We start from the raw sequence: 26,278 nt of genomic DNA on the forward strand, positions 1-26,278 counted from the left end.
CAAGAGATCTGCCTGACCTCCATGACAGGCCAGGAACACTGTTGTATTCATCGAACATTGATTAAATTAACAGTAATAAAAATAATAGATATTATGAATTGAGCCTGTGTAATGTCCTGGGCCCCGGGCTTGTCACTTTACTTGCATTACCTCATCTGCTCTTCACCGCTGCTCACAGGGAGACACTATTAATATCCCCATTTTATGGGAGAGGAAAACTGAGGCTGGGAGCCTAAATGCCTGTGGAGTGAGTGAATGAACAAAGAGAAGCATCACTTCTCTTCCCAAAGACAGTGAGAATACAAGGGCATATTCTAGAGACTAGGAAATGTCCTTTGGTCCAGTCTAGGAGGGGGCGACCATTCCTCTGCAGTGGGAATAGGGTACACCATGTGCAAAAGTTGGGGACACAGGGTCATTCCCAATATTCAGGACACCAATCTGGGGTGGCTGTTTCCCGGGTCAGCTTCTCTCCAGTGAGGCTGCACTCATGTCTCTCTCACTGTTACTTGACTGGGAGCCACATCTGTCTCTTAGGAGTGGGTGTCTGTCTGAGTTCACTCCTGAGTCTGATCCCCTCTGTGAGGAGGACACAGTGCAGTGTCTGCGCCACAGCAGAGGAGTAGACCCAGAGGGGCACAAAGGCGCTTCCTGCCACCTCCCCCAGACCAAGTACTGTGAGCGCCACAGAAATCCAACTCCAAGACACAGTTATCCCACAACCTGGCCCAGGCCTGAAGTCAGAGCTGAATGAGAGAATAAAAAGCACTCGCATGTAAAGGGGATGATATTCTCTTAGGAGGGAAGGTGGTATTGGGGACCCCATAAGGATGTTTCTGGGATGAAGTCCCAGGCCCCACTTTAGGTTCAGCAGCCCCGACAAATACACCGGCCTGGGTACTGCATTAGGGAACTTATACTGGGCACCTGGATGCCAAAGAACTCAAAGGGTCTGGGGAAAGACACGGCTACGGTTCCTCCCCACAGAAAGAAAAGGGGTGGGGGGTCAGGCCTTGGCGGGCTCCTTGTGGTCCTCTCCAAATTAGGTTAGGTGGGAACTCATCAAGCAAAACATGAGTCTAGGCTTGGGGGCTCTGGGGGGGCTCTCCCTTCCCCAGGGATAGCTCTCCCAGAAAAAGCCCCTCTGGGTATTTCCTCAGTGGGATCAGAATGGGTGTGGAAGGGATCACAGAAGGTAGCCAGGGGCTGTGGCTTTTGACCTGGTCCAGGGTTGGAGGGCCTGATTTTGCATTTTGTTTAAATTGTGGTCAAATACGCGTAATATAAATTTTACCATTTCTAAGTGTACAATTCAGTAGCATTAAATATATTCACATTGCTGTTCAACCAATCTCCAGGACTTTTTCATCTTGCAAAATTGACTCACTAACTATACACATTAAACAACAACAACAACAAAATGAGTGAATTTTATAGAAAGTGAATGATATCTCAATAAAGATGAAAAGTAAAAGAATTTTCATCTGTACCTCCCAGGTGACATTGTATCTATTTTGAGACCCAGTTCAAATTCTATTTTTTACAGGAAATCTTAAGTCTGTCCTTCACCCTTGAGTCTCCCAGTCCGCAACCTGAGCACCCGCTTTGCATAAAGCACCACCCCCTCCACTGTCAGTCTGGACATGAGACTTTTGGAATCCAGGGCACTGGGGGCCTGGAGCCGGTACCCTCCTGACTTAGGCTGGGAGATGGGGGCTTGGCCCCTGGTCCCAGGTTTTGATGATAGGCTGTAGACCTTGGGCAAAACCGTCTCCTCTTGGGGCCTTGGGATCCTCACCCAGCTGTAGAAGGCTCGGTGGGGCTGCCTTCCCCCAGTTTTTTCAGTAGAGGTGTGGGAGAGACTACCTCCTGCGCCTAGGAAGTGGGCAAGGAGGAAATTACGGGTTTCCATCGACAGACGAGGACACCAAGGGCCAGATGAACTAGGCTTGGTGGAGATTTCTGAGTGCGAGGGTGGCTGACCCGCTCTCCGGTGGTATGGTCCTGGATCCCAGCCTGGCTAACCTGGGGACTTGGCTTTCTGTTGCTTTAGCAGGAGGGCACCTTTGGGCACTCAGGCTCTCTCTGCAATAGGGGAGAGGGCTGACTGGTTCCACTGGAGCACTGAGTGATCACCAGGGCCCAAAGCAGGCAGGGTGGGGAAGACTCTGAAAAGGGCCCCAGTTCCCAACCCCCTCCCTGACCTCATTTTCTGGTCTCATTGCCCACTCCGGCTGCTCACATGGACCAGTTGTTCATCCAGGGAAAACTTCCAGGTGGAGATTTCACAGTATAGTGTAGGGGGATATAATTCAAGGGTATAAAGGGTGTTGGGGTCCTGGGTCCTAGGAAGGGGCTCAGGCAATTACAGGCTCGGAACTTCTGGTAGAAATGCCCAATTCCTGGAATCCCACCTGTGCCTTGGATACTCTGCCCAGGATTTTGAACAAGAGACCCCATCTTAGGGCCCAGAGCAGCTGGGTGGTCCTTCCAGGAAGGCCAGCTTGCCTGGAGTGGGGGAGGGTGGCAGTGCCAGGGAGTACCTCTTGCTCTGATTCTTTGCCACTCCAAGGCTGGCCCTTTAAACCCCAACCCATGATGTCACCTTCGACAGCAAAGGATGGGAGGGGGACTGCAGGCCTGAGGATGGACTACATTTCCCAGCAGCCTCTGGCGCACCACACCCCTCCCAGCAGGCACGGGTTCGCTGCAGACCATTAACCAGCCGAGTGCCGGTTTCCAAAGGTATTCTAAGGTGTCGGGCCATTCTGGGGTGAGGTTGAGGTTCCCATGGGAGGGGAATGGCTGGGGCACAGATGGAGTAGGGCAAGTCTTTGGGACTAGCATAGGATTGAGCCTCTTTCTGCGAGTGTCCTGGCATCACCCCCAGCTTCCTGGTGCAAACTCCCTACTCCTCTTTCCCTATGCAGTCTCCCTTCCAGAACCTAGGAGGAGCCCAGCACCGTTTGGACCCCATCCCGCTCTGTTTCAGCCTTGTCCCCGGGTGTCCGCAGGGGTTACCGCTTTGGTCTGGCAGCCAGCCCCCTTTAAGCCGTGCGGGGACTACATCTCCCAGCAGCCCCCGGGAACTTCCTGACGCAGCCCCCTACCCTACCCCCGCCGCCAGCCTGCGGGGAGGTGCGGGCCTAGAGGGGGGAGGTGACTTGATGTCATCCTGAGCAGCTGGGCGGCGGGTGCCGGTGCGCACAGAGCCGGGGCTCCCGCGGCGCCGCGCTGCGCCTGGTCAGGTCCCACGACTTGAGGAGAGGTCCGCGCGCTGCCCAGGTCAGCCCAGAGCCCGCCGAGCGCACGCGCCCCGATCCGGGGCTGAGCTGGGGGTATGCTCCGGCACCCCCGGAGCCCGAGAGAGAACCCAAGAGCGACGCCGCCCAGCGCCAGCGCCCGGAGCGGATCTGCCGTGAAGAAGCCTTGAACAGCCGCCCCCCTCCCCACCAGCAGTCCCTGAGATCCGGGGACCAAAGTCTGGGCTCTTAAGAAGTGAGTGTCCCCCCACCGGGAGGCAGATGAGATTTGGGGGGCGAGGAAGGAGGAGTTGAGGTAGGGGAGGGTGCCTGGTTCTAGGAGGAGGATGGCATGGGATTGGGATAGGGTCCCCATTCTTGGGGAAGTTCCTGGTGGCCTGGATTAGTGAGACAGAAACGGGCCGCATTCTGTTAGGAGCCAGGGATGAGGTACGGGGTCCCCATTCTAGGTAGGGGCTGGCTTGGGGGATAGGCCCTGTTCTGAGAGGAGTTATTTTGGAGCTGGGGCTTTTCAGTCTGGGAGAAGAGAGGGACATGTCTCCTATGGGAGGGGGCTGCATCTCGTTTTACGGTCCAGGAAAGGAAGGGTAGTGGGGGAAAGACGACTTGGGCACTCAGCAGCAGCCCACATGCTGTCTTTCCTGGAAGAACTGACAGGTGCGCTCTCTCTCTTTCTTGCCGATCTCTGCCGTGACTTCATTTTCAAAAGAGCCAGGGTGGGAACCCTAAGGACTCTTCGTGACCCCCAGGAAGAACCTGAGTTCTGAGCCATCCTCCTTTCTACATTGCCTGCCCCCCAGGACTGGGCAGTTGCCGAAGGCCCTGGGGGGGGGCCCAGGACGTTGGTTGTGCCCCCCCCCTCCAGGATGGGCCCAAGTTAATCATCTCAGCCTCACTCAGCATCCTCCCGGCCCAGAGGGAAGCCCGGTCTCTGAAGCCTTGACAGCTGCCTGGCCATCATGGAGACGAAGCTGCCCCCTGCAAGCACTCCCACCAGCCCCTCATCCCCGGGGCTGTCGCCTGTGCCCCCACCCGACAAGGTGGATGGCTTCTCCCGCCGTTCCCTCCGCAGGGCCCGGCCCCGGCGCTCCCATAGTTCCTCTCAGTTCCGCTATCAGAGCAACCAGCAGGAGCTCACGCCACTGCCCCTGCTCAAAGGTGAGCCCAGTTGCTGGCTGCCAGGGTACCCGAGTCCCAGAGGTGGCATACAGGCTGCAGGGGGTAGTGAGAAGGAGCAGTTATGATCAGATGGAGTTTGCACAGCTCCTTCCAACCGAGGGACTCCACCATCAGAGCTGACCCCCACCCTCCAGCCCTCCAGCCCTCTCTGCTGACGCATGGCCTGACTGGCCTGTCATCCTTGGAGGTGGGGCATCTGGAGGTGGCGCCACCCTGGGGGGCAGACCAGGGCCAAGGGTGGGGCCCACAGCCTGAGTTCCAGGAGGCCACTAAGCAGCCCAGCTGCTTCCAGGGTCCTAGAGCAGGTGCTTAGCATGACTCCCTGCAGTCACCACCGTGTAGTCCCCCCGACGTCTTGGCCACAGGGCCTGACTGGCTGAGCCAGAGGGCACCCTAGAGATCCTCAGCTCCGACCCTCGTCCCCAGTCTGGCTCTTAGAACAGAGTGCCACCTAGGAGAGGGAAGCAGTGCTGTTTTGGGCACCTGTGGAAAGCCTAGGCATCCACAATCTCTTACCTTGCTTTAAAATCAGGCCATCATGCCCTCTGAGTCTGGGTTAAGAGGAAGAGATGCAGCTCCTTTACCCTGCAGGAGTGGAGGATGGGATAGGAGTCATTTGCTCTCTGCAAGGAGTGGGGATGACACCAGAGCGTGGGTTCTGGGGGCAGGGGAGGTTGCCCTAGGAATTAGGAGGGTCTGCCCCTCCCCAGAGCTGTGGCATCTGGGGCCCAGTCTCAAGCCCCTCCCTCCTTCCCAGATGTGCCGGCTTCTGAGCTGCATGAACTGCTGAGCCGGAAGCTGGCCCAGTGTGGGGTGATGTTTGACTTCTTGGACTGTGTGGCTGACCTGAAAGGGAAGGAGGTGAAGCGGGCAGCGCTCAACGAGCTGGTGGAGTGTGTGGGGAGCACCCGGGGGGTCCTCATTGAGCCGGTCTACCCAGACATCATCCGCATGGTGAGCACCTGGTACCCAACCTCTGGGGGAGGGCTTGGAGGGTTTAGAGGGCATGGGGACCCTACTGACCTGCCCAGGGGCTCCTGTGCAGAGAATAAGCCCCACACTCTTCTGTTTGGCCTCAAGTCCTACTCTTCTTTCCCCACTCTGCCCTCCAGCCTCACTGCTGCCTGGCATCTGGCCAGCGTAGGTCACGCAGTGCCTCCTGGGCCTGTCCCACCCTGCACTTTGGCTTATACTCTCCCGAGACCTGGTGTGCACTCCCCCCACCTTGGCCCCCGCCCCAAGTCCCTTATCGCCTTGATTGGGCTTAGGTGCTGCCTCTTCCATGAAGCCTCTCTCAATGCCTAAACTAGAAATCTCCCTTTTGCTGCCTAGAATGTCTGTAGACCTTACTGCTTTCCATCTTGTCTTCCCCACTGGACTGCACCCAATAGAGGCTAGGGATGTGCCTCCCCACCCTTGGGTCCCCAGCCCCTGGCCCAGGGTTTCCATGAGCTATGCATTCAGGTAATGATAGCCAAGGAGTGAATTGCTTGCTGGGGCAGCTGTGAGGCCCAGGAGAACTTTGGATGAGGGGCCCCCTGGCTTCTGTCTTTGAGAGTTCTTCCTTAAAGAACCCTGACTCTGTCCCTCAGATTTCAGTGAATATCTTCCGGACCCTGCCACCCAGTGAGAACCCTGAATTTGACCCTGAAGAGGATGAGCCCAATCTTGAGCCTTCATGGCCACACCTGCAGGTATGAGGGATAGGGCAGGCAGGGATCGAGTTTCAGAAGAGACCCGAGGAGAGGGGAGGGGGTCTCCTTAAGTCCTGGATTGATGGATGAGGGCCATAGGGCAGAGGGAGTGGGGGAGGCTGTTCCTGAACTCACCTTTTTGTCTCTCCCTTCCCCCAGCTGGTGTATGAGTTTTTCCTGCGTTTCTTGGAGAGCCCAGACTTCCAGCCCTCCGTGGCCAAGAGATATGTGGACCAAAAGTTTGTCCTGATGGTGAAGTCGGGAGCCCAAGCTGGGTGGTGCCATGGGGCAGGGATAGACTCACTGAGGGGTGTGGGGATAGGATGGAAGCATCCTGGCCTTGACCTCTCGCCTGACCCCTGACCCTTGGTCCCATAGCTCCTGGAGCTGTTTGATAGTGAGGACCCCCGGGAGCGTGAGTACCTCAAGACCATCCTGCATCGGGTCTATGGCAAGTTCCTGGGGCTCCGGGCCTACATCCGCAAACAGTGCAGCCACATCTTCCTCCGGTAGGTGCTTGCTGCCTGTCCAGCTGAAACCTGGGGAGGGACGGGGAGAGCTGTGGGGAGAAGACTGAGGCACAGGCTCCCAGCTGGGGGGTCCCTGGGAACTCTGGTTTACCAAGTTCTTTCTTGGCACCATATTACACAATATTGATTATTCAAAGCCTGTGAAGTCAGCAGAGAAAAGGTATTTATTTCCATTTTACAAATGAAGAAATAGAGGCCAAGAGAGATGCAGTGGTTTGCAGGGACGGGGTCAGTCTGGGAGCGTAGGATTTACATCTTTTGACCCCTGTTGTGCTGAGCCATAGGACCCGAAGCTTCTTTCTGCAAATGTGTCTTGAGCACTGGTGCCTGCTGGGCATTGGGCCCACATGGCCTCCTGTCAGACGGACGCTGGAGTTAGACAGCCTGTGTCTGAGCTTGGTTCAAATAGTTGGGTACTCTTGGGAAAATTATTTAAGCTCTCTCCTAGTTTCCTCATCTCTAACGTGCGAATGATAGCTATACCGGGGACAGTGATCAAGATGAAACCAGGCAATGCTTCCAAAGCACTCGGTACAGCACCTGGACCGAGGCCAGGGCTCTTATTGTTATTAGCTACAACATAGGTGAGATGAGCAACTCCAGGAGCTCGGAGTCTATGAGATTCCCCGCTTAGTAACGTTGGGACACGTTCCACTGAACCGCTGAGCCTCGATTTCTTTACCTGTGTAATGGATCTAATAAGCCCTGCCTCCTGGGGTAATTTTGAGAAGTACATAGTGCGGAGTAGATGCTATCTGTCGTGTGTTTGGTTGACTGGCATGAAGATTGAAGGACACAGGCTAGGCTAGGTGCCTGCTGACCGGATGGAGGCCAGGGAGTGAGGGTTAGGGTCTTGGGGAGACGTGAGTTGGAATGCTTCACAGAAGAGAGGCTGGAGCTGGGAGCCAGAGTGGCACCGGTGGCTGGGCTGAGAAGGGCAATTCAGAGGTGCTTGTGGATGCCAGTGGGGCCTGCTGTAGGGTGCTGGGAAGGGACGTGGCCTCTGGGTTGGGGGAAAGTTGGATTAGTGTGCAGGGCTGAGGTGGGCAGGCAGGAGGGCTGAGGGGGGCTGGGCCTGCTCCGACTGCTCACCCCCTTCCGCATGCTTCTCTTCCTCTCACAGGTTCATCTATGAACTCGAGCACTTCAATGGCGTGGCTGAGCTGCTAGAGATCTTAGGAAGGTGACTATCCCTGGGCCTCAGCTGGAGCGTCAGCATTCTGGGAGGAAGCGCTGAGGCCCAGTCACCCGAGCCCTCCTCCTCTCTTCTGCCCCCTTCTCAGCATCATCAATGGCTTTGCGCTGCCCCTGAAGACTGAGCACAAGCACTTCCTGGTTCGGGTCCTGATTCCTCTGCATTCTGTCAAGTCACTGTCTGTCTTTCATGCCCAGGTAAGGCCCAGGCCTGGCCCTGCCACAGCAGAGAGCTGACAGAGTCAGGGCAGCCATCTGGGTTGGCCTGACACTCTGGCTCCAGCCATACTCAGTCACCAACTCATGGGATCTCCTCTCAGCTTCCCTTTCTTTACGAATTCTGTCCCATCGACCTTAGAGAATTCCCATGACCCCGTAAGGCTGGTCTCAGGCATTGACTCTGCAGCCTTCCCAGCCCCTTCCTTCTCGACTTGCCCTAGGATTCAACTTTCCTCCTTCTACAGTTGCGTAGATTGTGATTCAGATTTCAGTTATAGAGCCCTCTGTAAAATGTGTAAGAACTAGTTTGCTGACTGTTTCCCCTGTGAAATCATCATTGTGTCCCCTGCACTGGAGTGGGGTGCCTGGTACACTGCACTGGAGTGGGGTGCCTGGTACATCCTGGGTAGTCAGTACATGCCTGGTGAATGAGAAAGTACACGCGGTAGGTGAGCAAACGTCTGGGGCCCTGTCCTGGCCCCCTCCTGACCCGTCCTCTCTTCCCCCCTCCGCAGCTGGCGTACTGTGTGGTGCAGTTCCTGGAAAAGGACGCCACCTTGACAGAGCACGTGAGTACCTCTGTGGGGAAAGGCGGGTCTGTAGCCCCACAGGCCTGACCCCTTTGTGCCTCATCTCCCACAGGTGATCCGGGGGCTGCTCAAATACTGGCCAAAAACCTGCACCCAGAAGGAGGTACGAAGGGCTTTGATGACCCCGGAGGGAGGTTGGGGATGCTTCGCTCCAGGAGGGTGGTCAGGTGTGTGTCAGGGGAGATGGAACTGCTGCCTCCTTTGTCCCTATTCCTCCCCAGGTGATGTTTCTGGGGGAGATGGAAGAGATTCTTGATGTCATTGAGCCCTCCCAGTTCGTGAAGATCCAGGAGCCTCTCTTTAAGCAGGTGGCTCGCTGTGTGTCCAGCCCCCATTTCCAGGTATGGGGTGGGTTTGGGTGAGGGTGGGAGCCAGGCCAGTTACCTAACACAGCTCCCTCTGCCTTCAGTTTCTCCTCTGAACCCTCCTGGGTCTGATAATGGACAGACACTAGACTTAGGGTCAGGAGACCTAGGGTCAAGCCCTGCCTCCCACTGGCTGAGGGGCCTTGGGCAACTCACTCCACCACTCTGAGTCTGACTAAGCTTTTTCATCTGTGACGTGGGCCAATAGTGATCTCTTCACAGGGTAGTGATGGGGGTGGTGGCAGAGCGTAAACACATTTGGTAAACTGATGGGTTGTTATCACTTCTTTCCTTTTCTTATGACCTTCAGTTTCATTAGCCCCACTTCAGGGCCCAGCCAGGCCTCCCCCCTCACCTGGCTGGCTGTCACTGGTGTTCTCCTGCATGTGGGTGGAGACTTCCTCCCATTCTTACGAGCCACACCTGGTGGCAGTCAATTCTTCCTCACAGTGACTCTGGTGCTTCAGTTTATTAAATGCCTCATTTGATTCTTACAACAGCCCTGAGGAGGTAGCTATTATTAGCCCCATTTTACAGATGAGAAAATGGAGGCTGAGAGGTTAAATGCCTCACCCTCGGTCATGTGGCCAGTGTGTGGTGCAGCTAGGATTCAACCCTGAATGTTGGACTCCAAACCCAGTGCTTCCCTCCTCGCCACATTGCTTCCTCCAGTGGCTCAGATGAGCCCTGGGGATGGGGTGTGTGGAGGGCAGGGTGCCCTGGATTTTGGGGTGGGGGGGGATACCAGCTCTTGCACACACAGGGAGGCCGCTGCTAGGTGCTCACTGTGCCATCTCACTGCCCCAGGTTGCAGAGCGGGCTCTGTATTTCTGGAACAATGAGTATATCCTGAGCCTCATTGAGGACAACTGCCACACTGTGCTGCCTGCTGTGTTTGGGACCCTCTACCAAGTCTCCAAGGAGCACTGGAATCAGTGAGTGCCCAGGCCTTGACCTAACCCGCAGGAGCTGGCTCCAGGGCAGCCAGTCCAGACTTGGGGTTACTCCTAGCGAACGAGTCAGGGAAGACATCTGAAAAGGGTTTGGGGGTGGTGAAAGGGGCAGGAAGAGGGTGTTCAGGGCTGCATGCTGTTTGGGGAACAGGGATAGACAGCGCTGGAGAGGGAGGTGGGCCTAACTGAAGTTGCTGTCATCTCCTCACCCCTTCCCTCCACCTGTCAAGAACCATCGTATCTCTGATCTACAATGTGCTCAAGACCTTCATGGAGATGAACGGAAAACTGTTTGATGAGCTCACAGCCTCCTATAAGCTGGAAAAGCAGCAGTGAGTGTTGGGGGGCTGTGCATGGAGGGAGAAGGGAGGGGAGAAAAGCAGGAAGGAGCCAGCTCCTCGTGGTTGGAGGGAACCTGAGGAGACCCCACATCCCATCTGGTCAGCTAGTTCAAGCCTCTCCCTATGTTCCTGGCAAGTGCGGGCCCATTCATGCCCAACTGCCCCCTGCATCCAGTTACTCTCCCAAGGGCTTCCTCCAGGTGTTAGAGCCCCTTTGCAGACAGGGTGGTGGCGAGGGAGGCTGGACGGTAGGCAGGGCCCCAGGTAGGGGAGCTGCCTCACCCTCTCTTTCCAGGGAGCAGCAGAAGGCCCGGGAGCGTCAGGAGCTGTGGCAAGGCCTGGAGGAGCTACGGCTACGCCGGTTACAGGGGACCCAGGGGGCCAAAGAGCCCCCCCTCCAGCGCCTTACACCCCAGGTGGCTGCCAGTGGGGGTCAGAGCTAGAGATCCCCCAGAAGGGGAGGAGCTACACCCAGAGCTATTAGTCCCTCCTTCCCCTCTCCTGCCCAGGGGCCCAGAGAGACACATACCTAGCCCTGGCCTTGCAGAGTGGGCTCGGAGGGCGCCCTGCCTGGCCCAGCATGGGCAGCTTTCACTGTGGGGAGAGGAGGAGAGGAGACGGTGGGCCTGGCAACAGAACTCTCAGGCCCTTATGGCAGGACTTGACCAGGGCAAGCTGGACTGGGAAGCTGCCATCCGGGAGCTGCCCCTGCCCCGCAAGGCCGGGCTCCAGACTCCAGGCAGGTCCCAACCGCTGCTCCCGGCCTAGGGCAAGGGGACTGAGCTCCTAGCCTGCCCCACCTCGTGCCAGCGCGAGGTCCTTCTTCTCCCTGCCATGGGGTCCGTGGTCTATTTATTCTCCCCTGCTCACCCCCAACACACAAGCTGGCCTGGGCCTGGGGCAATTCCTTCCTTCCCTCCCTCACCCTGTACTTCCTTGTCCCCTTTTTATTTATTGGGCAGGGGGGTGGGGTGAGGGCACAGGCAGAAGAGATTCCCTATGTCCTGGGGCCGGGGGGGTGTCACAGTTACCATGGTCTCCCCGTTCCCCTGGCTGGGGGTAGACGTAATAAAGACAGAAACTCAAAGACTGCTTGCTTTATTAAGGGGTAGGGACAAAGAGGGAAGTGAAATGATGAAAACTGGGTTAGGAGGCCAGGCAGAGGCAGAAACTCCCCTCTTCTCAACCCCCTGACCAAGGGCAGGGAGGGGAAAGGATGGGCTAGTAGCGGGACAGGCGACACATGTCACACTGGCAGGCCCTGGCTGTGAAGATCTCCAGCTCCTCCCTCCGGTCCCCCGCACACTGCAACTGCACCTTCACCTGTGGGGGTGGCGGTCCATGTTCCAGTCCCCTTCCTCCGGCCATCTTAGATCCTGTCTCCCCCAACCCCCACTGAGCCACCACGGGGCTGGGCCCCCTCACCTTCTTCAGGCTGGTGATGGTGCAGCACTGAGACACGGAGGTGACATTGTGTCGATAGCCACTGGCCACCAGCACGGAGTACCGCGAAGGGAAGGCGCTGGACTCGCAGTGGCCCACACAAGCCTGTGCCACATGGGAGCCCTGGCAGGTGCCTTGGCGGTCACTTCTCACTGTCACGTTGAAGGCTAGAAGGAGACAGGCGAGTGGTGGTTGGTGCCTCTGCGAAGGCTCCCTCAGTTCCCTCAGTCTCGGTGCATTGAGGGGGCTGCTGCCCTTGGGCCAGTCCGTCAGCTCTCTGCTCCCACCCGGCTCTCTGCTCCAGGGTTACTCACGGTGCAAGTGGCAGCCTGGGATGGCTGCCTGCTGACCCCAGCCTTCAGTGACCGCCAGGGCCAACAGGCCAAGGAGCAGGGCTTGGGAGGACGCCATGGGCACCTGAAACAGTGGGTACACAGATGTCTCTAGATGGGTGTGCAGGTGGGACGGGGAGTTCTTTAAGCACCGCATGCTTCCAGAAAAAGCCAGGGCTGGGTTGGCCCAACTGACTGGGGTGAGGCAAGCCTGTGAGGGGCTGTCTTTTCCCTGTACCTGCCTTTGGGGTTGTGTGTGTCTGCCTGGGAATGCCTCTCCGGGTGGGTGTGAGTGGAGTCTGCGTGGGACTTGTGTCAGCCCACTGCAGCGATCTTCCCCTGGCATTTCTCCTACCATCTGGAGTAAACATCTGCCTCCCTCCATCTGCCCCATCTTGGCCGACAGGACCCCATCTGCAGTCCCCAGCCCTCCCAAGGCTCCTCCTGCCTCAGGGGGCTTACCACTTCCAAGGCCCAGGAGCTGAGTGGCTTGCTGAGCGCTGGTCTCCAGATGGTGCTGGCTCTCCGGATTTTTTATATGCCAGCATTTTGGAGCCACGCCTTCATGGAGCTCGGTTTTCAGGCCTGCCGCCCTGCCTGCCAGAGGCCTCAGCGACCTCACCTGGGAGATGCAGCTCTTCTCTGAGGTGTGGTCCTTGGAGAGCAGATTCTGCTGCTTTCTGCTTCCCTTCTGTCCAAGAGCTGCCCAAGGTCCAGGGCTGGGGGAAGTGAGGTGGGGAGAAAAGCCCAGGAGCTGGTGGAATGGGCAGCTTGTGTGTAGTTGGAGAGAGAGGATTCAAGACTGGGCTGAGGTGTGGCCACCTGGGTTCTCCTCTTTGCTGTGTGGCCTTGGGCAAGACACTCTCCTGTTCAGGGCCTCACCACCCCAACCTAAAAACGACTAAACTCAGCCCTGCCTGTCTCCTTTATCCACTGCAGAGCAAAGGGTCGGGGAGGAGATTCTTAGGGACAAGGGAAGTGACACCAGTGGCAGGCTCCTGAGATGTGCTTGATGGCAGAGCCCGGAGGGAACGGTGTGCTGGGGGGTGTTGCGGGTTTCTAAGTCCATTTCACAGCTTTGCTTTCACTGTCAAGTGGATGACTTCTCGTCCTGGGGTCGGCTACAGGGTGGGGCTCCCCTAGTCCCTGGAACAACATGGACCTGACTCCTAGAAAAGTCTGAAGCTGTTACCCCAGCAGATCCCATTGTTTAGTCCAGCTCTGGCTCTGGTTTCACATGTGAGGCAACTAAGGCTCAGAGAAGAAATGTTACTAAAGGTCACACGGTTAGTGAATGTCAGGGCCGACTTGGAACCCAAATCTGCTCTCCACGCATGGTGCTAAATCACACTCAGAACAAGAATGTGGCAAGTCGGCAGAAGACCCCCAGTCAGCAGTAGCCACGGGCTGAGGCAGGGTGGAGAGCGGAAGGAAGCCTGTGGTGATTTGGCCCCTCGCACCCAGGGCCACTGCCTCACTGACCTGCTCAGAAAGGCGGAGCCAGCTGCACAGACTGCCAGAGCTGGAAGGCACTTGAGAGCTCATCAAATCCTACCCCTTCATTTTCCAGATGAGAAAATAAGAAACAGAGAGAAAAGTGACTTTGCCAAGGCTTCACTGTAAGCCGGTCAGAGTCAGATGGCGCTCAGATCTCCCGATTCTGGAGCTGTGCCGTTCAGCAGCTTTGTAAAGCAGGCCATGTTTGGGACAAAGTCCTCCAGTCCTGACATGATGGCTTCTCCTTCTGCCCTCCTTCCCTCAGGTCCTGGCCCTTCCACAGCAACCCACCCCTTCTCTTTTCCCCACCCAAAGTAAAGGCAGCAAAACAAGGGCTCTCAGCAGTCCAGCCCCAACTCTCCCACTCATCACGGGAAACTTCCAACGTCTGGCAGATAAATCAGCTCCGTTTAAAGCCTAGAGGTGACAAGCGCTCATTATCTCACAAGGCGATCCTTTCTAACACTGGATATCTCTAAGCTAAAATGAGTTTACCTAAGTTCCTATCTATTATTTTGATCCTCTGTGGCCATACAAGTTTAATGTGTCTGTCCTGGACCAGCCCTTGCATTACCTGAAGACAGAGCTCGGGGGCCCTGGTCTTCTCCAGGGGCCCCAACTTGGACTACCTTCCGGGTAATTCGATAAATTTACCTGCATTACTGTCAAAAGCCAGAGGGATAAGTGGGTAGGAAGCACTGATCTACTGCCAGGCTGCACTTTGAGGCCAAATTGGGTGAACTGGGGAGAGATGATTCCTTGAGGGTCAGCAGGGCTTGGGACAGTGAGTCTTGGAAGACCTCATCCCTAACCTCTAGCAGGGGACTTTAAGGTCTGAGATCAGGCACAGGTCCTTCCAACCCAAAGCAACAACCAGGTAGACCCAGGGGAGTTTTCAGGCATTGCTCCCCTGTGTCTGGAGGGAAGAATTTTCTCTTGCTCTCTACTTCACTACAGTCAGTCAATAACTCTTCATCAAAAATTTATTGTCATTAGGATCCTAAGTGCTGGAGATGAAAGTCCTAAACTGAACCTCAGAGCATTACAATTTTCAGACTAGAGGATTTTAGAAAGGCCCCTTCTTAGTGTTTTAAAGAGAAAAAAAAAATTCTACTGTAAAGGGGCAAGACGCAAGGAGTTTGGGGCCCTCATTCCTCATGACTGGCATGTCACAAGCAGAGGACGGAATGGGAGGAGTCACTGTGAGAGGACATTCTTCCCACCACTGCATTTGGAAGGCTCACTGGCTGCTCCTTCTGAATAAATACCGAAACGGGAAGAGAGAGCTGCAGGAAAGAAAGCAGAACAGGTTGAGATTCTAGAGGTCCCCTTCCCTTCTCCCAGGTCCCATTAGTGCTCCATTAGCTAGGGCATTTTTGCTCTGGGGAACCACCGAATGGAAATTCAAGTCTGGAACAGCAGCTGAAAAGGTACCCAAATTAGATTATACTCAGGCAGGGGGTGGGGATAAAGAAGAACCACAACGGGATGGCTGAGCTCTAGATAGATAAAGGGATTTGCTAACTGTCCTCTGCAAAAAGGACTCTGAAGACACAGCCTAGATTCAGAGAGGAGAATGGAAGCATTTTGGTAACCAAGCGTCTGAATGACCCAAGTGCAATGAGAATATCCAAGCAGCGTTTATGGAACCAGGCCCAATGCTGGGCATTTTGGGTGGGTGGGTTGTATAAAAATAAACAAGACAGTTTTTATTAATTCACAGTTAGGGCTCAATCTCATTTCCATCTCTATGCTGGACAAAATGGAGATTATGCAGGTAATCTGCTTTCTTTTCTAATCTAATTTCCCTGAGAGACTCAATGGGGCAGACTTGAGCTATTTCACCTGGGTCTCAGCTTGATGGCAGGAGAGAAGTCTGTCCTACCTTAGAAACCCAAAGAAGCCCCTGGTTCCCAGCTCTGTGGGTCCTTTGGTCGGAGGTGGATTGGTCTGCTGCAGTGGTGGCATGATCTGCCCCGCTGGGCTGTCCTCCCACTTAGAATCTGCAAGGAAAACACTCAGGTACGGGAAAGTGTTAGTCCGAGGGCTACTGTCACATGAGCAGGACACCCAGCTCATGAAGCCAGGTGAATTGTTTGTTCTGACCTTCCCAATTTCACCTCAGCTCAGTAAGACGCTATTCTGACCTTGGAATGTTTTCAAAGTCAGGCCCGAGATTTTTACCCTACTCAAGTCCCAGCCACCACCATGGCTGGTGTGTCTTCACAAGGAATGAAAACTTGTTGAAGAGCGCGCTTGCCCACAGCCCCGCATCTGTGACAGCTGCAGGCCTCATGAGTTCCCACACGTAAAAGGCCAGCACGCTGGAAGTGCATTCCCAGCCCTTGCGGAGCATCCACACACCATCTACTAACACAAACGCCCCAACGGGAAGAGGACAGACAGCTCCCCAGAGATTGCCCTCCAGCAAGAGAGAAAAGTGAAACACATCCCTCCCAACTTTTCTATAAAACTATCACTCCACATGGAACTGTTCTGGAACAGTGAGAGCGTGAGTTTGACTATCAGAAGCAGGGGAAGGACATGCATTGCTTCCCTTCATTTCTCTTGGGAGCTGGGGGGGATGGGGGCGGTAGGTAGCTGATATTACTCCAGGGCGGGCCCCCAGGCTGGAGGATGGCCGACAGGCACCTCCATGGGAGGGAGGCACATCACCCGCGGAGCGTGCCCAGACTCAGAGCTCTGTGCTGCCCTGCTCATCAGAGAACTAGAAGGGATTATTAAAGAAGAATAAACAGAAATTCCCCAGAACCTACCCTGTTCCTGGACATCAGTGATATCAAACGCTGGGGTCTCCTGACATTCCTGCTGGGTTTTTCTTTCCCGGTTCTAATAAAAAAAAAAAAAAGAGGACTAAGAAAGTTTTCAACTTCACTCCTATACAGGTTGGTGGTCTGAATGCTTTTGCCGGTGAACTTTCACATCAGCGCTGCGGCCTGGCCTCTGACTGCCCAGGCAGGTTCTGGATTTCCTTATATGCGACTGTCCTTTTCCCATGTCAGCTTCCTAAGCACTGTCCTTCTAAAATAGTAAGATTTAAGAGCTGAGAACAAACCAAGCTGGGTTTAATTTACCATTCCATACCACTGAGTGCCAACTATTAACAAGGACAGAATGTTGAGTTTCAGAAATCAGGAGGACCTTAACTTTGCAGCAGAAAAACGTATAATCTATGTGGTACCGTTGACACAGCGACTATTATAAGGCAGTGTGATGAGACTACCCCATGAGTCTAGATAGACAGCTGTGGTGGATAGGGACACCAATAGAGCAGGGGCGGTTAGTCAAGGAAGACTCACACAGGAGGTACTATCTGAATGGAGCCTTGATGGATGAATGGGATTTTGTCATAATGGAGGTGAGGAGATGGTCAGAGAGTGCAGGGCATTCCAGACAGGGACATGATGCAAAAGACACGGTGCCGTCAACAGGTAAATATGATCAGCGTGGCTAGAGCAGGCGCAGCGGAAACATGCCCACAGCAGAAGCAGGCAGCACACTACAATGCAATCTTATGATTTCTCCGTGCTTTCCCTTTATAGAGCTTCCTTTGTACTTTGAAGGGGACATCCTACAACCTGGCTCCAAGCCCACATTTCCAGTAGGTTCCTTGAAAGTCAGAAACATCGTTCAAATATTGTCTCTGGGAATCTCTGCCAACTGGCCACTCCCCTCACCTGGGCAGAAGCTGAGGGCCCGACTACCCAGCAGTGCTGGGGAGCAATCTGAGCCATTTTGCTGGTGAAGAATCTATAACACGGGGCCAACAACTGTCAAGGTGGGTCTTGGAGACAAAGACAGGGCAAGCCCCTAGGCAAGGTAGGACATAGCTCCCATCCTACACATAAGCTGTTATTTCTGTGATACTTTCCCACCAGCTATCAAATTCTAGACCACATAGACAGCCACCTAAGTCATATTCCTATAAAAGTGAAAAAGGGAACTCTGGGAAGGAAGGAGACCATCTCTTATCTCTTCTAGACAGGGCAGAGGTAGAATTTAGAGTTCCCAGCTCTGATGTCTAACTTGAGGGAATGATTCTTACAAATTTAATGAAACTATGGTTTGGGGGTTAAATCCTGCTGCAGTGGCCCTAACGAAAGGATCTAGTAAGGTTGGTAGTGGGAACCAGGAGGGCAAAGGTCCTAGGGCAGAGGTAAAGCCTACCTCTGAACCAGGGGAGATTCTCCTCACAAGATTGTTTAGCTTTTGTGCTCTCCTGAAATCTTGAGAGAGGTCTTCTCAGGGAAACGTCATAAAAGAGGAAAAACATTATAGAAGAAATAAGACTGAGGGTACCATCTGGGACATCCAACAGGATATAATACCTTGAAAACCGGACACAAGGTTGTCCTCTGTTTGTTCAGGACCAGATCTGCTTAGACGTGCAGTTCAAGCAGAGGTGGCAAAAACAAACAAACAAACAAACAAACAAACAAAAAAACACCAAAGTTATGCGTGTGGCAGTCTGTTTCTTTTCTGGACCATTCGTCTGCTCTCCCCCATTTTTTATCCTTCCAAAGTCTGGATATCCATCTGGGACCTGGGGTAACAAAGGGAATGGGTTTGCTCTTCCTTCCCATTCTCCCCAAAACACCTTTAAGGGAAAAGAGACCTTATTTAGAGATGTTGTAGTCTTCTAAGCTTTCCCCACATAGGCTCCCAATGTGTTCAAACGTGCATAATCCACACTGACTGTGATCCAACACCCTAAATTCCCCCAAAGGGGAGAGAAAATATTAGGCATTGGACCATAGGAGCAAAAACAATTTTTCCAGCTCAAGTAACTTACACTGAGGCTCACTGTGATCACTTTCATTTAGGAGAAATCCTCTCTTCTGGGAACAGGGTCTACAGTGGAGACCGTCTTTGGGCTTTGAGTCAAAATCAATAAACATGTTCCATTTTTTTCTCAGAGTTTTTTCTAAAACCAGTATCAGGTTGAAAAGGTAATTATGTTGAGCAAGAAACTGTGAGTACTGTTCTTGAGGGAGATGATTTGTCAAACTAAGAATAGGAAGGTACAAAGGGTAGAGCGTGAAGGAAATGTTCCTTTAACAGTAATTATCTTAGTTGTATAAAGTGTCTTTGTTCTCCAGAGCTTTATGTTCTCCTCTTGTACTTTTTCATTTCTTCTTCTTCCCTCTCTAAAGGATGCGAGTAGAGAAGAGGGCAGCCATCTGCCTAAAATCACGCAGGCAGCTGGCCATGGCACAAGGGGGCCCTATAGCCTGCACCTGCCCACACAGGCAGAAGTCTAAGTCCTAAAGGGTTCACTCCTTCCTCCAACTAAGCAAGCGATAAGCTCCTAGAAAGACACCAGATTTTACATGTTTGGGTACACCTCTGCTCCTAACACAATGCCTCGCAAACAGGAGACAGAATAATCATTTAGGAATGAAAATCACTGCACTTTTCTCCTTAAAGATGTGTTAGGGGATTTCTGTCAGCGTGAAGGCAGCCTGAAGGCCTTTTCTCACCCAGCCCATGCTGACCTCTCCGTAACACTTCTCAGCGCTACACTCCAAACTCCAGGCACACTGGCTTGCAGTCACCAAAAGCACTGTACTCTCTCCTCGTGGCCTGAATTCTTTGAGCTGCTCTGAGCTACTGTCGGAACCCTCCTCACATCCACCTGGTCTGAGCGAAGTTCTCCTTTGCGGTTCCTTTGTACCCGGTGCCTCCTTTATTCCCACACACAGCACATCTATCAGTAATTGTCTGCCCAGCTTTGCTCTGTTGGCGTTTCGAGGAGACAGCGTGATAGCCCTAGTACTTGGCACATAGTAGACTCAGTAAAGTTTGTTGGATGGAGGCATATGTGAATGTTTGCTCAATAACCATTCATGTGATGGGTCCTGGGAAGGTGAGGCAGGCGAGTTGTGAATGTTTGGATACTTAAGGTCAGAGCTACTTTGGAGAAAGAGATGTGAGAAAAAGGCATAACAACAGCTATTTCAAGAGAGGAGGAAAAGAAAAAGGGCACCATTTTAGAGACTACTATGGAAAAGAAGCCCTGAAATAGAGTAGCAGGTATATGAACATCTCAATGGAGACCAAACCTCACAAATGAAATCAAGTATTATTGGGGCCAGCCCATCACTGCTCTAAAGGAACTTTTCTTGCCGGTACCCTGTGCTGATACATGCCTTGCTCATCTGTAAAAACTAGATGTTCCTAGACTCAGACCCCAATGTAGACAAAGGCAAAAACGTTTCTAAAGGGAAAATTCTATATTAGATCCCACCTCAGCTCAACAGACCTATTTTCTTATTTCAACTGCAGGGCACAAGAAGCAGCCTTTTAAGCTGAGAAGAGAAGACCTTTTAACAAAAACATTCATCGATGTGTGGAGTATTAATCAGCCACTTTGGGGACAGGTTGTGACAAGGGCGGAATGGTTGAATGTTGTTCTGCAAGTGGTGAAACCTGAGAACGAGATCAGTCAGTTCAGTCTGTACTTAGGACCAAGATGTGCTGGTAACAGGGATCCTGTCTTGTAACAGCTGCGACAGCCAAGAGCCTCGAAGCTTCCATTTTGGTGCTTACCCTCGCGGTTCCCACAGGGGGCTTCTTTTTGCTAGGGCTTTGGCTGGAAGTCACCATGTTGGCCCTGAGGTGGGGAAAAAAGCCCAAGAAATGTTACTGGCGGCAGCAACATCACTACATTCAAGCAAACGTGGCTCAAATGAATATTTCAGCAGGTTGGCTATTTTTGTACCACTCCTGGCCCGCAGAATAAATTGTGTGGCCAAATTCTCTTTGGATGCTGCTTTAATTCACAGTAGAATCCCAATTTGAGACATTTGGGGATCTAGGGGTTGAGAAAGGGAATATGTGATTGACAGCAGGTATCAGATTTTGAAATACTTGATCGTGCATCAAAACCCAGAGAAAAGGGAGATGTGAGGTTTCATCTCCATGGAAAATTCCGTCAAGTGGAAATGAGCAAAACGTCGTACCTCCAAGCACCCTCACACTGAACCTGGCTTGAAAAGGAGTTTCCTAACTTTTCACCGCCATGTGCATTTGGAGGGTGTAGGGGTCAGCTCCCTCGTGGTCTACCCTCCCTGCTCCTGTAAGCCTCGGGACCCACACAGTCCCAGGAAAAGAACAGCTGCTCTCTGGGAACCTGGGCTGAAAGCACTTTGGGCTGGGGAGCAAACCACACCTTGGATTTTTCCAGCAGCCCTCTGTGGGTGCTAGTAAGAACGACTGAATCGCCACCTTACTGACTCATTCTGTCCCTGACACATAATCAAAAGAAGAAAATAAGTAGCCTCTGCAATAGCAACTGCAGCGTATTAGGGAGGTGATCAACATTCCCCTAATATCGCAGCACCTCACCCCATAACTGAGACATACTCTGTCACGGACGTTTACATTTGAGACTGGACTACCTTTTAAGGTAGAGTTCTAAAAGCTGAGTGCTCACAGGTGAAACAGAATTACACTTCATTTGTTCTTACTCTCCTGAGGGTTTCTCTATGTTCTTGTATAATACTCTGCGACTTCTGAAGTCTTGTGCCTTCTGACTGTGTTTTCTGGTAGTATGGCCGTAGGAAGTCCTCACTGAATATGTATTAGACTCCATTGTATAGATCTGATTACATTTCCTCTCAGCTTTAGTCTTGATGAACAGAAGAATCCTGCTTTACTGAGGAAGGGACTGTTCAAATTACATTGCAAATATCAACTTGCTTCCTTCTCTTAGTCCATGCACTGGAATAAGCAGGTACCAAAGATGCCCCGGAAGAGAAAGTGACCCGCCCAAGGACAAGATCAACCAGCAGAAACAGCTGGCAAAGCCTAACTAGGACGTAGGATTTAGACTCTCTCCCAACCCCACTGACCTGTCCAGCCCCTGCCTGCTGGGGCAGTTGGGCACGTCCACATATTTTCGTTTCCTCATGATGGCTCCTGCAGCTTTCCTCTCAGCTAGGACCTTCAGGGAGGAACGAGACGCCTGTGGCTCCCCCTTTTCCAAAATAGCTCACAGTTCATGAGGGCACAGTGAACCCTCCATCTTTAAGTTACCAAAGGCAACTTTACCAGCTTTGCAAGTAAGGGTAGACATTCTGTTAGAGTCTCAGAAATCTAGCCAAGGGGAGAAAGATGGTCTCACGTATACAATTCTGATTGGACCTGGGCAGCAACCAAGGGACAAAGTAAAAGGAAGACAGCAGAGCAGGACTTTTTGGACAACATGAAGCAATAAAGACAATTTTCATTTTATATAGAAAAGACAAACTTACCAATCCAAGAGGACTGTTATTTGTTGGTTTCCCTATAATAGGAAATTTAAGTGTCATAATGGATCAAGACTGTTTCACCTGGATTTCTGGCTACCGTTTACTTCTCAGAGCTGGTCCTAGACAAAACCTCCGTGTATGTCCTTCTCTCTTCTGCCTGGTACCACTTTCCTTAGAACTAGCGTCTTCAAAATCTCTTCCACCCCTATTTTAGAACTATTGTCATCTACAAGCTGAAAATTCAGGGTTTGATTCACACTGTATTCTAACAATATGCCACTTAAAAGGGGTCCCTACTATGAAACAAAAAAGGTGGAACTTCAGGTATCAGCAACAAATTAATTGGGGAGATATTTTAAGGCAAGGCTTTGCACCCTTTTTCAAATCAAACTGACAGGCATCTACTTGTCCCTCTATGAGTAAAAATAGTGATGGCCCTTAGAGATTAAAAATTGGGAGATACCACTTTAAGATACCACTAAGGTGAAAGTCACTGAATACTCTAAAATGGAAGGAAGTATTTATATACTAGGTCTCTTGCACTGATTACTCTAAGTCAGACTTTGTACTTTCCATATACCAGTATTGATACCTTTAATCCTTTTAACAAGTCAACAAGATGGGCACTATTATTCTTCACCATTTCACCAAGGTGATACAGAAAGATTAAGACATTTATCTAAGGTCACACAGCTATTGAGTGGCAAAGCCACCAGAATTTGAACCAGGCAGTCTGACTCGGAACACTTGCTCCTGACCTCTACACTGTGTGGTATTGAGGGCCAGTCTGGCTGACCATGTTGTCATATTCAGCTTGCACTGCTAACCCATGGGTGTTCAACCTTCCCCTTTTTCTTCACCACCACACACATTTCCATCAATCTACTTACCAGGTGACAGTTTTTCATGAAACCATTTCATCTCCACGTATAGAGTGAAAACAAATGGATAGGGGGCCAAGACGATTTCCCCCTGTTTGAATTTCAGGTGGGATACTCTCTCCCATTTGCTTTTATCTGGGACAAGGTGCTAAGGAATGAGGAAAGAAGTCAGTACGAATCCCTGATACTATTTTAGGAATAAGACTTTCTCCTTTACCTGACCTACCCTCCAAACGGCCTATGGATTTGCTGCTTCCATTTGAATCTACAATGTGAGTTGTAGTTTATTCCCATCCAGAAATGAAGGATACAGGGAAATATAATGAAGTGTTTTGTAGTAAATGGCTGCAGATTGTCCGAGTTTCCCAAGATCACACGAATAGAATCCTGAAAAAAATATTTGAAATGACTTTAATCCTGTCTGGTCTCAACCAATCTTTCCCTTTATGCTTGTCACTGCTCTTCACATATCACATATGCTATTAAAGCCGAACTACTTACTGTTCCCTGAACATGCCTTCTGCTTCTCCATTTCTATGTTCTTGTATAGTCGGTTCCCTCTGCCTGAAATGCCCTTTCTACCCATCAGCATATGTCCAAATCCTACCTATCCTTTAAGGCACAGTCCAAAAGCCATTTCCTCCAGAAAATTTCCCCTGATTCTCCAAGTTGTAATTAATCGTTAGTCTCAGACCTCATAGTAGCTAGCCTTGGGCCTTTACTGCATTTCATGTACACGTTTTATTTTCCTTACTGAGAAATCTCCTTGAGGTAGAATATATACCTGATTTATTTTAGTATCCCTTCTACGATGTCTACCATAGTGGATGATGCATAACACGTCTCCAATAAACATTTATTAAATGAATGAAAATATTGGTATTTACTGATATTTTGCCATTGCTTAAGTCAAACCTTTTCTTCTACTCCTTTTTTTCCCTGTCTTCCACCTCCCCCCACCCCACTCCGGTTCAAGCTGCTGTTTCTCAGTCTAGTTGTGTAGGACACAGCACCCTGGCCCACGCTGGTGTTATGAGCCTTGCGCTCTCTCTGGCTGAGGCGGTCAGTCGCCAGTTGTCGAGCATGGTGCTCCAACCATCTGAGCCACTGGGCCGGCCCATCTTCTACTCTTTTTGTACATCTTGATTGATTAACCTCTAATTAACCTACGCTTATTAGTATACACTAATTAAACAATTTGATATCATAAAAAGACTACTGGATCTCTATGGGGAAAAAAATCAGAATTTCAGTCCTAGGTCATTTCACCTTTCTAAAACTAATTTTCCTCATATTTGGGCTCACAGAAGGCAGGAACTATGAGGTCTGGCAATTAGGTTTGCGAACTTATCCTAGAAAAAGTGCTACATACCTCACTGCTGGATATCACTATGGTCACCTTCGCAGTACTCCCCTTGGGAAGCTATGCGCCAACGCCAGCACGTAGCCCACCCTTCAAAGCAACTTGGGAATTCTTTTTCTGGAATGGCTATCAGAGCTGTCATCATATTACACTTGATGCCCTGAATGTCATCAAAATGTCTTCCTTCCAATATTCCCTTTATCTTCAGGCAAAGAGAGAAATCACTGGGGGCCAGATCAGGTGAGTAGGGAGGTGGTTCCAATACAGTTATTTGTTTACTGGCTAAAAACACCCTCACAGACAGTGCTGTGTGAGGTAGTGCATTGTCGTGATGCAAGAGCCATGAATTGCTGGTGAAAAGTTCAGGTCGTCTAACTTTTTCATGCAGCCTTTGCAGCACTTCCAAATAGTAAACTTGGTTAACTGTTTGTCCAGTTGGCACAAATTCATAATGAATAATCCCTCTAACATCAAAAAAGGTTAGCAACATCATTGCAACAAGTTGGCGAACTTAATTGTCAGACTTTGTATGTCTTATCTTTGTATTGTCTGTACTAGCATAGTATCTAGCTTACAATTTTAATAGCTAATATTTATTGAGTAATCACTATGGCAAGTATTGTTTTGATACATATTAATACTCACAAAAACCCTACGAGATAGACATTTCTATTATTCTCATTTTACAGGAGGAAAGTGAGACAAAGAGAGGTGAAATCACTTATTCAAGGTTACACAGCTAATAATGGTGAAGCCGAGATCTGAACACAGGCAGTGGGGTTCCAGAGGTTCCAGTGCGGTTCCAGATAGCTTAATGATTAGGCTATACTACCTATCAATAAATGTTTTCTAAATGAATGAAAAAGGATGGTAATACTTGCCTCAAAAGTAATGCAAGCAGGAGAAAGAGAACCTGTAAAAAGTACTTTGAAAACTTCAATGATTATAAATGTATATAATTGCTCCCTAGCTACCATTCATTGAGCTACTATATGGCAGGCGTTGCACACGTTTATTTCTAATCCTCACCACAATCTTGAAAACAGGCATTATTTATCAACCTCATTGACAGATAAGAAAACAGACTCAGAGAAGGTAGGTTACTTGGCCAAAGTCATACTGTGAAGGCAGAACTGGAATTCAAACCCAGTTTTGGCTACCTCTAAAGTCTATGCTCTCTCCACTTTATTACGCTGCCTTGAGCTTTTCTCTGCCCAATTAACTGAAGCAAAGTGAAAGAAATTCTGCTCTGCTCAATTAAAATAAACAGAAAACAGTCATGATCCTATATTGTTATTTATAATGATGTCTCTGAAGGCCTGCAAGATCCTAACGTATCTTTTAACACTTAGCAAAAGATTCACAGGTATGTTTAGAGCTATGACTCAAATTTTTGGTTTCATAGAGTTTTGTGTTTGTGTATTTAATTGTATTTGAATTCTCTGAAATGTGGCAGCATATGTCTTCATAAATCACAATACTCATAAATCACTGAGTTGTGAAGTTAGAAGAGAAAAAAACTAGTCTAAAACTCATTTTACAAATGAGGCAATTAAGACCCAGAGTCACACAGCTAATTAGTGGCTCAGCCAGGATTGGAATCCAGGGTTAGTCCCCAGAACTCTAACCCCTTGCCCAGTGCTTTTACCAATTTACAAAAACGTCCACCTGCTCAGTCTTCTTCCTATGGGAAAACCTAAAGCTAGAGAGCTGGATAGAAAAGGAATGAAAATGAAGTGGGAATAAAGCAATTGCAAATGTTTCCAATTAAAATGAAGACACAGCAGCCTTGTCTGCATATTTACAGTTGAGTTTCCTGAACGTCAAGTACCAGGCAGTGGTTGGGATGATGATGTTTCCCAGAGCCCTGGAAGGCAGCAGTCCTCCCAGGCCTCCGGAAGCTTTCTCTATGCCAGCCGCCACAAGACAGAGCTGCCCAGGGAACTCTGGTAGAAACAGAATAACTCTCAGCCTCAAAGGTGCTGACACTTCAACTAGGAAAATTGAGAAAGAATACAGGCTTTAACATCCCTGGGAGAAACAGTAAAATTTCTCTGCAGAGGAAATATGTCAAGGAGAAGCCAAGCAATCAAGTGGAGGTTGTGACTCAGGTGGTAAGAAATAATTAAAATCGGACACATCCTTGGCTTAAAGAATCACT

The 26,278-nt window shown here is 51.0% G+C and overlaps 3 protein-coding genes across 5 annotated transcripts; 1 reads left to right on the top strand and 2 right to left on the bottom strand.

Annotated features, from left to right (window-relative positions):
• Positions 1-2,736: 2,736 nt before the first annotated feature.
• Positions 2,737-11,415, top strand: PPP2R5B (protein phosphatase 2 regulatory subunit B'beta). 2 transcript variants are annotated; one of them, XM_019737873.2, is made up of 14 exons: positions 2,737-3,498; positions 3,973-4,421; positions 5,200-5,396; positions 6,035-6,136; positions 6,296-6,388; positions 6,515-6,645; positions 7,790-7,849; positions 7,950-8,058; positions 8,595-8,648; positions 8,722-8,772; positions 8,891-9,010; positions 9,842-9,969; positions 10,218-10,319; positions 10,624-11,415. In XM_019737873.2, the coding sequence occupies exons 2-14, from the start codon at positions 4,223-4,225 to the stop codon at positions 10,769-10,771; spliced, it is 1,494 nt and encodes a 497-aa protein (XP_019593432.1). In that variant the 5' UTR covers positions 2,737-3,498; positions 3,973-4,222; the 3' UTR covers positions 10,772-11,415. The 2 variants fall into 2 exon arrangements, with proteins under 2 accessions (XP_019593432.1, XP_019593433.1); XM_019737874.2 differs by lacking the exon at positions 3,973-4,421 and having other exon boundaries at positions 2,751-3,498.
• On the bottom strand, positions 11,411-13,666 carry GPHA2 (glycoprotein hormone subunit alpha 2). Its single transcript, XM_019737880.2, has 5 exons — positions 13,659-13,666; positions 12,566-12,626; positions 12,086-12,188; positions 11,754-11,938; positions 11,411-11,651 (listed from the first exon to the last, which is right to left on the bottom strand). Exons 1-5 carry the CDS (start codon positions 13,664-13,666, stop codon positions 11,550-11,552), a joined length of 459 nt encoding a protein of 152 aa, XP_019593439.2. The 3' UTR covers positions 11,411-11,549.
• MAJIN (membrane anchored junction protein) lies at positions 12,683-26,278 on the bottom strand. Of its 2 annotated transcripts, XM_074336644.1 has the most exons (9): positions 23,066-26,278; positions 22,764-22,889; positions 21,877-21,908; positions 21,475-21,566; positions 20,171-20,234; positions 18,069-18,218; positions 16,378-16,450; positions 15,486-15,603; positions 12,683-14,886 (listed from the first exon to the last, which is right to left on the bottom strand). In XM_074336644.1, the coding sequence occupies exons 2-9, from the start codon at positions 22,792-22,794 to the stop codon at positions 14,841-14,843; spliced, it is 606 nt and encodes a 201-aa protein (XP_074192745.1). In that variant the 5' UTR covers positions 22,795-22,889; positions 23,066-26,278; the 3' UTR covers positions 12,683-14,840. The 2 variants fall into 2 exon arrangements, with proteins under 2 accessions (XP_074192745.1, XP_074192746.1); XM_074336645.1 differs by lacking the exon at positions 18,069-18,218 and having other exon boundaries at positions 23,066-26,270.

The sequence above is a fragment of the Rhinolophus sinicus genome, linkage group LG06 (assembly GCF_036562045.2).
Source record: "Rhinolophus sinicus isolate RSC01 linkage group LG06, ASM3656204v1, whole genome shotgun sequence".
NCBI lineage: Eukaryota > Metazoa > Chordata > Mammalia > Chiroptera > Rhinolophidae > Rhinolophus > Rhinolophus sinicus.

Excerpts from the sequence above, each read along its gene's own strand:
- GPHA2 (XM_019737880.2), bottom strand. Across the intron at positions 12,189-12,565 it reads GCTCCTGGGCCTTGGAAGTG|GTGCCCATGGCGTCCTCCCA; the intron begins GTAAGCCCCCTG and ends CCACTGTTTCAG. Across the intron at positions 11,939-12,085 it reads CCCAGGCTGCCACTTGCACC|CCTTCAACGTGACAGTGAGA; the intron begins GTGAGTAACCCT and ends GTCTCCTTCTAG.
- MAJIN (XM_074336644.1), bottom strand. The coding sequence starts at position 22,794 with ATGAAATGGTTTCATGAAAAACTGTCACCTG. Across the intron at positions 20,235-21,474 it reads AGCAGGCAGGGGCTGGACAG|GGCCAACATGGTGACTTCCA; the intron begins GTCAGTGGGGTT and ends TCCCCACCTCAG. Across the intron at positions 18,219-20,170 it reads CCCCTGTGGGAACCGCGAGG|GTGTTTTGGGGAGAATGGGA; the intron begins GTAAGCACCAAA and ends TTTCCCTTAAAG.
- PPP2R5B (XM_019737873.2), top strand. The coding sequence starts at position 4,223 with ATGGAGACGAAGCTGCCCCCTGCAAGCACTCCCACCAGCCCCTCATCC. Across the intron at positions 6,137-6,295 it reads CTTCATGGCCACACCTGCAG|CTGGTGTATGAGTTTTTCCT; the intron begins GTATGAGGGATA and ends CCCTTCCCCCAG. Across the intron at positions 10,320-10,623 it reads TATAAGCTGGAAAAGCAGCA|GGAGCAGCAGAAGGCCCGGG; the intron begins GTGAGTGTTGGG and ends CTCTCTTTCCAG.